The following is a 10,949-nucleotide window of genomic DNA, read 5'->3' as shown; positions in this document are numbered from 1 at the left end:
TTGGCCCATCAGTTGGGGCGTTGACTCACCAAGCCGACCCACCATTTCGTCCAACTCGCCCCTCTGTTGCGTCAGCCCATGGTGTGGGCGCCCATGTGCGGGACCGCCCCCACATATAAACTCGCCAATACTCTTGACACTTAGTCATTTTCGTGATGACTCTTCGTGTCGCACGTTGGCTCGTCTCCTCCGTTCGGTCAGCTCGTCGCACCATGCGGGTGTGCCCCAACTCACCAGTTGCCCCAGCTCATCGCCCGCTCACCCATCATGCGCCCTTTGCCAAACAATCCGCAACTCGTGGGCCTTTACAACTTCTATCCCATGAGGCAAGGATAGATAGAAATAAGTATTCCACCTTAGAGACCGCTTTTAAAAGTTAGGTTTGTATTTCAAGAGATAGAGGTCGAGGCAAAAGTAGATCGAGAGGCAGAGGACGAGGAGGAAGACATGTTGGTCAGAGAGATGGCCGAGAAGAGCATGAACATGAAAGTGGAAGCAACAACAGAAGTTTCAACAATAATCAAAGAGTTGACAAATCAAAGGTGAGATGTTATTATTATAATAAATTTGGTCACTATGCCCGTGATTGCAAGAAGAGGATAGCTAATCAAGGAAACTAGAGAGCTAATGTCACTACTAAGAATACTAACTCCATGTTCCTAGCTTGTCATACCATGCATGAACCTTTTGATAATGTATGGTTATTAGATAGTGGTTGCAGTAACCACATGACAACAACAAGAATTTGGTTGCAAATTTGGATCAATTTGTGAAGACAGAGGTAAAGTAGGGGACTCACAAGACTGTGGATGTAGATAGAAAAGGAGTGGTCAACACTATGATCAAGCATGGGGAGCCAAAGACAATTTCAGAGATATATTATGTCCCTGGTCTCAAACATAATTTAATAAGTGTTGGTTAATTGACGCAGAAGGGATACAAAGTTACCTTTCAAGGACAAGAGTGTGTTATATATGACAAGCCCCCAAGCAAGCAGCTAATAGCAAAGGTATAGATGACGAGGAACAAACTATTTCCTCTAGTTATGAATTACAATGATCAAGTCAGTTCTTTTACAGTTGCATGTTCTAATGATTATTGGTTATGACACTTTCGGTTTGGACACTTGCACTTCTCTGGTTTAAGATTGTTGCAGCAGAAACAAATGGTTAGAGGATTACCTCCCATCAAAGAACCTTCTAGTACTTGTGACTGTTTCATCTTGGGAAAGAAACACCGTGAAAGTTTTCCAAAGGGAGTTGCATACAAAGCAAATAAACCTCCTGAATTAGTGCATACAGACTTGTGTGGACCTCTAAGGACACAGTCTATTGTTGGAACTTGTTACTTCCTCACTTTCATTGATGATTATAGTAGAAAGACATGGGTTTACTTCTTGAAGCGTAAGTCTGAAATTTTTGCAAAGTTCAAAAAATTCAAAGCCTTACCAGAGAACCAAAGTGATCGACAAATCAAGGTATTGAGGTCAGATTGTGGTGGAGAATATTATTCAAAGGCATTCCACGATTAATGCAAACAACATGGAATTAGAAGACAATTTACAACCAAGTACACACCGCAACAAAATGGTGTAGAAGAGAGAAAGAATGGAACCATTATGAATATGTCAAGGAGCATGTTGAAAGGAAGAAACTTGTCTAATGAGTATTGCGCAGAAGCAGTTGCATGTGTTGTTTATGTGATAAACAGATCCCCTACAAAGAGTGAGATGAACAGAGTACCAGAAGAAACATGGTCAGGTATGTCTTGTAGCGTATATCATCTCAAAGTGTTTGGATGTGTAGCTTATGCACATGTGCCTAAATACCTAAGAGGTAAGTTGAATGATAAAAGTGAATAATGCATATTTACTGGTTATAGTGACCATTTAAAAGCTTACAAATTGTATAACCATATCACCAAAAAGACCATAATTAGCAGAGATGTTGTGTTCAAAGAACAAAAGTCATGGAATGGGACTGTAGACAAAACAGTTGATGCACAAGCACCATTAATGGAAGAGGATGTAGCAGAGAAGGAGCAACTAGAATCACAAGAGAAGACACCTAATAAATTCACGCCAGCAAGGACTCCAAGATTTTCTGAGCAACATGGATCTTCAAGCAGATCAACAGATTGGAATTCTCCTAGCAGCCAATCAAGTGATGAATCAAGAATTAGTAAAAGAAAGATGATAAGTTTGAAATATATTTATGATTATTTAGATGTTATTTCAAACTTTGCATTGTTGTCATTCCAACCTTCTTCGTTTGAAGAAGCATGCAAAGATAAAAATTGGGTGCAAGCCATTGATGAAGAAATAGAAGCTATTGAAAAGAATGATACATTGGATTTGGTTGGTTTACTAAAGGATAAAAACCTCATTGGTGTAAAATGGGTGTACAAGACAAAGTTGAATGAGAAAAGCGAAATTGACATATTTAAAGGAAGACTTGTTGCAAAAGGATTCTCACATTAACTGGGAATAGATTTTAGAGAAATGTTTGCTCTGGTAGCCAAATTGGATATTGTAAGAGTATTTCTAGGCACAACAGTGCAGAAAAAGTGGAAAGTATATCAGATGAATGTGAAATCAACCTTCTTGAATGGAATTCTAGAAGAAGAAATTTATGTGCAGCAACCTCCAGGTTATGAAGTTGAAGGTAAAGAAGACAAGGTTTACAGTTGAAGAAAGTGCTCTATGGACTCAAGTAAGAACCAAGAGCCTGGTATAGCAAAATTGAAAGCTACATGATTAAGAATGGATTTTGCAGAAGCAACATTGAGCCTACCTTGTGCACAAAGGTAAATGAGCATGGATAGATTTTGATTGTTTGCTTGTATGTTGATGACATGATTTTTACAAGTGATCTTGAGTTAGATGAATTTAAAGCAACCATGAAAAAAGCATTTGAGATGACATATCTTGGACTCATGAAATGTTTTCTTAGCATTGAAGTTGAGAAATCTGAAAAAGGAATTTTTATTCGTCAAAATAAATATGCTAGAGAATTGTTGAAAAGATTCAGGATGAGAATTGCAAACCTATCCCTACACCAGTTGCAACAGGTACAAAGTTAAGTAAGGATGACAAAGGATCAGATGTCAATCCAACTCTATTCAAAAGATTGGTTAGTAGCCTCATGTAGCTAACAGCTACAAGACTCAATATTATGCAACGAGTGAGTTTGATTTCCATATTTATGGAGACTCCAAAAGGCCCACATTAGAGAGAAGGAAAAGGAATTCTGTGATATATAGCAGGGACTAGAGATTGTGGGATAATGTATGCAAGCACATAAAAAAAGGATTTGATTGGATATACAGATAGTGATTTTGCAGGTAGTTTGGATGATAGGAAGAGCACTTGTAGTTATGTGTTCCATCTTGGTTCAGGTAGAAACAACAAGGATCAACAACAATATATTGTGACAACACCTCAGCCATTGGATTATCCAAGAATAGTATGTTTCATCAAAAGAGAAAGCATATTGATACTAGATATCATTTTATTAGAGAAATTGTCAGCAATGGAGAAATTTACTTAAAGCCTTGTAAATTGAGTGATCAATTAGCTGATATATTCACTAAGTCATTAGCAAAAGATGTATTTGAGTTTCATAGAGGAAACTTGGGTGTTGTAAGCCTAGTTGAGACATAGACCAACATGCATGTTTGAATTGTCATGAGTCATGTGTTAGTTTAGCGATCGTAATTAAGTGGGAGTGTTAAAATAGTCAATTACTCCTGCATGGAGAGTTATCTAAAATTAGACAGTCAGTTAACTGAATCAAGTTGAGTCAAGTTGAGTTAAATCATATTTTGGGTAAAAATCGAATTTAGAGTATGTGTGCATGTCAAGTTATTTTAAGCAAATTGCTAGTCAAAAAAGTTTAAATACCCCTAACCGGGTTCATTGTAATCATCAAGTTTATGTGATCAATTGAAAAGCCACAACTCATGTTATTGTGTGTGAATTATTTGTGTTATTTTGTGTGTTACCTCCTCTGCTTTTCCAACACCTAAAAAGTCACAATATGTCAATATAAGTCCACACTATGGACATAATGGTTTTGGTGTGCTTGGGTGTTCCCCAGGGCCAGAATCCATGCAACAACATTTTTTGAAACGTCGACATTTTAAACTCTTCAATAATCGTGACAAACCTCCAATTATGTCTCATGTAACTCATTCTAAATTTTATAGAGGGTGCAGACCACATATTGGTGCACTAATGCCTCAACTCTAAATGTGGCATGGATGTATGCAATGGAAGTTCATACTAGGTCAGTCCAGCCATTAGAGCAAGCCAGCTCAACTCTAAATGTGGCATGCATAGATGGATGTATGCAATGGAAGTCCATACTAGGTCAGTCCAGCCATTAGAGCAAGCCAGCACATGCCGGTTTATTGTTCATCGACGTTTGGGGAGCTTTTAATTTATTTATGTTTAAAAAATAAAAAATAAAAATATTAATTTGATTATTATAAAATATATAGGTTTATATTAAAAGCTAAAAGCATTATGTATATAAAATATTAAAATGTCAAGTTTATTATCAGTTCTCTCACATATGATTCTCTTTGAAACAATTTGAGTTAAAAATACAAAGGAACAGTTTTACATATATTTTTCTAGTTATTCTTAATAGAAAAAGTAAAGCAACTGTAATAGATTGCTCCAATTTGTCAATTAAAGATATCAATTCCTGTATTCAAGATTCTGTGATCCATAATGAATTAAACGAAGTCTTTCAATAGAAATCACATGAGAGAATTTTTTGGCCAACACCTTTGAACCAACAAGTTAAAAATGTTAAGAATATCTTTGGTCTTTCTTCTTATGAAAGTTCCAACATAAACCCGTGTTTTGTGAGACCCCAACTCCAAAAAAAGCAATCTTCAAAGCGAAAACAACTTTCTCAACTCTCATTACAAAACTCCCTAAAAAAAGAAACGTTTCCATACAATTACAAAGCCCCTGAAAAACGTGAGAACCATTGAAATAAGTTTCCCACCTCTCAAGCGAATTTATTATCATTAACGTGCATTGAAAAGCAAAGCAAACATATTATGTTATCAATTTTAAATTATAATCCTCACAACCATATTGTATATGCAGTTGTTTTCGTTGTCAGTTCCCGTGTAACTGAGCTTATTATCATTAAGCTGCATGCATTGATCAGCAAAGCGAACATATTATGTTATCAATTTTAAATTATAATCCTCACGACCATATTGCATATGCAGTTGTTTTCGTTGTCAGTGTACATGGTTTCAGAGCTTATTGAAAATGAAAATAAACTCAGAACAATTTTAAAGGGAGTTGTTTAATTATGAGACGCTTTTTTATTTTATGTTTTTTCTTAAATTTAAGAATGAAATTTGGTCGAAATCTTGCAAATGCGTTTTTAATGTATAACTGAATTTAGGGCATTCAAAAACATTCGGGTTAAAAAATAAGTCAAAAATTTCTAATAATAGTTCAACCATGCCCAACCAGACTCTTCTAAACCAGAATTAATAACAGGTGTTATATAACAGCAAAAATTCATATAAACACGAACTAATAAAGGGTCATGAAAATAGATTGCTATATATATTATATTATTTTTGACAGATATTATACTAACAGGGATATTAATGAATCATGAAAAGGTGCATATTAAGAGTATGTGTTTTTTTAAGAGGTCATAAGTTCAAAACCAGAGGGGAATAGAGTATGAATGCTTTCGTACATTTTGCAATCAAATTACTGAGTAAAAATGGGTTTCTTGTTCTGCAAACAAAAAATCTCATACACCAATTTGATATCTGACTTGGTCGTGACCTTAAAATTAGATAATAATAATAATTTATATTTAATAACAAAATACAGAATAAAATTATGATATTCAAAGATACAAACCTACATTTTTACCATTCAACTTTTAACCCTCTCCAGTGTAACTTATCAAGTTCAACTGCAACTAGCTTAGATTGCACTCCACCCTGTTACCATACACATCACACCAATGGTTAAAACAAAACCAAAGAATCGTGTCCAATCATTCTCGTGGTTGAAAACTTGAGATCCTCTGGGTAAAAATGGCTATATGAGATCATCATTTCGAATGGCAGATTTTGAGTCCCCAACTTTAAGGCTCCGACCCAAGCTTGAAAACGATGTCTGTCTGAAAGAAATAGCCTGCAAGGGTTTTTCTGTGAGGCGTATGACACTATATGAACATGCGCCCATTAGTGTTCCGGCAATAGGACCAACGAAGTATACCCATATAGCTTTATAGTTATTGCTGGCTATTGCTGGACCAAGAGACCTCGCTGGATTCATCGATCCTCCAGATATTGGTCTGCCAACAACACTAATTTTACTCAGTTTCCTTTAGTTCCAAAACAAATTGTATTACATTTACTTCATAATAATACTGAAACAAACAAAGGTCGAGGTGAAGTATCTCACCCTGCAAAGATAGAGCTTATAATCACCATCGATCCAACTGCTAACCCTGCAAGCTCTCCAATCTGCATGGTTTACAATTCAAACAGTGGCTTCATTGCTATAGAACGTTTGATTTTCCAATATGGACATATTATTTTTCAGGCCCAAAAAAGCTATATTTCATTTATATCAGTAATATAAACAAGAACATTATATCAGTGTATCTGAACTTCATACATAACTTAAAAACATACGAGAGATTTATCCCCAAGGCACAAGCCAAAACTGGAAGACGGAAATGCAAATTCCCAATAAGAATGAACAGTATCTGAATCAGACTGCCTAATGAAGCCAAACATTTACAGACATTAAAGGATTGAAGCTATAGCGGACACGCAGTCCAAAGCAAATCGCAGACAGCAAAAAGAAGCGGGTCCTGGAATACTGCTTCCAGCAACAGGATAATGTAAACACTCATGAAGAACCTGCGATCACTGGAACAGCAAGATTAGCGGATAAACCTTCATCTACCAGAAAGATATATCAGAGTTTTCTAGAAACAAAACCAGAAAAAGATGAAAGAAAAAGATGAAAGAGCTGGAAACAAAACAAGGATTAGAAACAAGGATTATTGTCTCAGAGATGGAGTGTATTTCTCCCTGTCCTCCAGAAAACATGCATACATAAAAGAGATGTGTTATGTGACTGGGTAATATGTTATAAAATTGGTGTAAAAATTGAAAATTGTAATTAGGCTTATTATGATGTTGAAATTAAAATATTATGAGTTTAACAATAATAAATTTTATAAATTATTAAATTAGGGAAAATAAAATATATCATGTTTTTAAAATGTTTAATTAAAAATAATTTTATTTAATAAAAATATTTTAATAGTAAAAAGAGTTCAAATAAATTTTATGGACGATATTTCAATTGATATTTCCATGTTATAATTCAATTGGCATTTCTGTGTTATGAAGTGTTATGTAAATTGTGAGATTCTCTACAAAATAAAAAGTGAAAAATATTAAATTTTCAATATCTTCAGATTTTATAAAAAAAATTAGAATGATTAAATTATTATGTCATCAAATAATTTGATGAAATTTGATCTTGCTTAACTGAATACCTATGATTTAGTATGCTAAAGGCAATTGTGGCTGGAATACAAATCCATAGTGGCATGCATATAAAAGGACAAGAGAATGGGAAGTGCTAGGAAAAATTACTTGTTTTCAATTTCATTCTTGTGTTGAAAGGAGAAAAATTGTGTAAATTAATTAATTTGATAAGAAGTAATTGATTTTCTAAATGCATAGAATGCTAGGGGCAATAGTGGCTGGATTGCAAATCAAGTGTATCATGTATATAAAAGGACCAGAAATGAAAAGTAACATGAAAATTTTTCAGTTTTCAATTTCACTCTTGTTTTGAAACCCTATAAAATGACAAGAAATGAGAAGTAACATCAATTTTTTTGAGTTTTCAATTTCACTCTTGTTTTGAAACCCTAAATTTTCAATTTCACTCTTGTTTTGAAACCTAAGAAAAAGGAAAGGAGAAAATTTGTGAAAATAAGTTAGAAAAGAAAAATTGTGAAAATAAATTTATTCTATAAAAATAATTGATTTTCTAAATGCATAGTATGCTGAGGGAATTAGTGGTTGGAATACAAATCAATAATGGCATGCACATGAAAGGACAAGAAATGGGAAATAATTGGAAAAAATCTCAGTTTTCAATTTCACTCTTGTGTTGAAACGCTTGATAAAAAAAAGAAAGCAGAAAATTTGTGAAAATAAATTAATTTGATAAGAAGTAATTGATTTTCTCAACGCATAGTATGCAAAGCTTAGTGGTGGCTAGAATACAAATCAATAGTGACATGCATATAGAAGGAGAATAAATGAGAGGTAATTGGAAAAAATTTCTTGTTTTCAGCGTCACTCTGTTTTGAGAGGCAGAAAAGAGAAATTGTCAAAATAAATTAATTTGATAAGTAGTTGATTTTCTAAATAGATAATGTGCTAGAAAAAAAATGTGAAAATTAATTAATTCTTTAAATATATTCTCATTATGAGAAAATGTGATTTGTTTTTGCTAAATTGTATTTTTAAGATAGAAGTTATTCAAAAATTAAAACTAATCAAAAAGAAATGAGCAAAACACAAGCATCATATATTATTCAAAATTTAAAACCAATAAGAAAAAGGATGAGGATAAGAATAAAACAATATATAATCCAAATCAATTAAGCTAGAGGAACAAAACTATGTATATCACAGTTTTAAAGACATACTTTTGTTGAAATATATTAGAATTGAAAACTTTTTATTGCGTCATTTAAATTAAAATTTGGTAACTATGATCTTGAGGGTTAGTCATTCAAATTAGAACTTGGTAACATGCTTTTGAGTGTTAAACAAAGCATCAACGAAAGGTAACAAATAACCAGCCTGCTCTTGGGTTATATATGATGGCCATTGGATAACTAGTTACCAAAATCTAACAGTGAGCATATATAACCTCGTATATTTATGGCTCGTTGACAAGCCTCAACAAAAACCTTGTGCCTTTGATTCTGGCTGAAATGTCTAGGCGCTTTTTAGTCCCATATAATTTTTTAGTCCCAAATTATATGCAGGGCTTAGATGGATTTCGCTGCAAATTTCAACTGATTCCCAACTCTTGTACCTAACGCATTTTAAGTCCCCACCTATATGAAGGGTGTAGTGTTTATTTCAACCCCTAATTCTATAGGCTTTATATGAAGGGTGTAGTGTTTATTTCAACCCCTAATTCTATTAAGAGCCTGGACAGATTGAAAAAGCCAGGAAGTGTGAAGTTTTCCATGAAGGGGCTATAGAGAAAGCGAAGGAGAATTAGAGACTCATCTGATGAACTCTTTGGAGGTTCTATATAGAGTATCTGTTACAACGAAATTACCGCACTGCTATCGGTTGCAACTGCTGAGGTAACGAACATGAGCACAAACGATACCACGATTTCCATTGCCAAGGCCTGCAGCGCTGTCCCGGAAGGAGTAGTTACACCTGTGTTTGTTACTGGCTCAAACATAACACGCAGTGCAAACGAAGCTGTTATTGACCCGCCCAATTGGGCTATAATGTAAAGCGGTACCTGCACATCAAGAACCTACTGAGATCTGTGTATTGAAATTCTTGACCAAAGGATTTACTCAGATTGTGAGAAAACAGTCACCTGCTTCCATGGAAAATGCCTCACTGTTGCAAATGAAATGGTAACTGCAGGATTCATATGAGCTCCAGAAATGTGGCCAACTGAATATATCATGACAGTTACTATCAAACCAGAAGCTATAGAACCCCCAAGCTCCGACACTAATGGGTGACTGCTGTGATCCAATATTGAGGAACCACATGCTACAAAAACTAGAATAAAGGTCGAAATTGTCTCTGCTGTTATCTGCAAACGGATTGCATCCATGAAAAAGAAATAATACTGGCGTTTTATACTGGGGAAACGGATTGAATCCATGGTAAAGAAATAATACTGGGGTTTTCTATTCAGGATTCAAAGCTTATAATCTTTGTTTTAAAAAGCAATTATTGGAAAATTTACCCATCAAAGCTTAACAATCTTGGAGTTAATAAAACAATTATTGGAAAATTTACCCATAGAGGATTTTTATTCCGGATTGAAAGTTTAATACTCTGAGAATTAAGATGAATATGGGGTAAGAGTAAAATGAGATGGCAGAGTAAAATGAATCGGCAGGCATACCTTTTGAAGTAGAGTAGGAGTAATAAAATCCATGCATCCCTCAGGGCACTGTTTACATTTTTCACAAAATAGAGAGCCTTCTTTCACATTTGCAGTCTCTTGTTCTTCTATTTCATGGTCCGAAATATTCATTAGCCGACTTGAGTCGTTCTCGGCATCCATTTCCCTAACCATAAATCAATTATTTCATGGAGATTATAAGAACATGCGAAATTATATAAAAGTATTAGTAAGTCCATCAGCTCAATCACTGGATATAACAGTACAAAGAAATTATCTAAAGTCAGGAATTTACGATCTGAGAAACTGAGAGATCAACAGCAGAGATGTGTTGAAAAATTAATATATTGGAATCACAAGAACCCTCAAGGAGATGGGTTCGTTGGATCAAAAGCTGGGGACCGATATCTGTATTTCAGGAACCTGAGAAATTGGCCGTGAACACATATCAGTCAGTATTCACGGATAAAGTTCAATACTCAACACAGAGGCGAAAAAGGCCCAGGATAAAGTATCCTCTGTGTCGATTATATATATATATATATATATATATATATCTCGTATGAAGACACAAATAGTTTCTGAGATAGCAGTTTGTGGTCACAATTGTGCCTGACATCAGATATTTTTTCTCTCCATTGATTGTAAGTTTGATCTATCTAGCAAAGTCAAATAAATTTTTAGAATATTCTAAAAAAAATTATGTTATTATTTTCAAAATATAAAATATTTTTAGTGAGAT

General features: G+C 34.3%; 1 protein-coding gene across 1 annotated transcript; it reads right to left on the bottom strand.

Annotated features, from left to right (window-relative positions):
• Window positions 1–5,837: 5,837 nt before the first annotated feature.
• Window positions 5,838–10,740, bottom strand: LOC149165901 (aquaporin NIP2-1-like). Its single transcript, XM_089432418.1, has 6 exons — window positions 10,503–10,740; window positions 10,208–10,373; window positions 9,665–9,889; window positions 9,389–9,583; window positions 6,461–6,522; window positions 5,838–6,350 (listed from the first exon to the last, which is right to left on the bottom strand). Exons 2-6 carry the CDS (start codon window positions 10,367–10,369, stop codon window positions 6,092–6,094), a joined length of 903 nt encoding a protein of 300 aa, XP_089288544.1. The 5' UTR covers window positions 10,370–10,373; window positions 10,503–10,740; the 3' UTR covers window positions 5,838–6,091.
• Between the last annotated feature and the right edge of the window lie 209 nt (window positions 10,741–10,949).

The sequence above is a fragment of the Pinus tabuliformis genome, chromosome 5_1, assembly GCF_031772625.1.
Source record: "Pinus tabuliformis cultivar Carrire ecotype Pingquan chromosome 5_1, CPIR1, whole genome shotgun sequence".
Taxonomy (NCBI): Eukaryota; Viridiplantae; Streptophyta; class Pinopsida; order Pinales; family Pinaceae; genus Pinus; species Pinus tabuliformis.
This window is presented reverse-complemented; position numbering and strand designations above follow the sequence as displayed.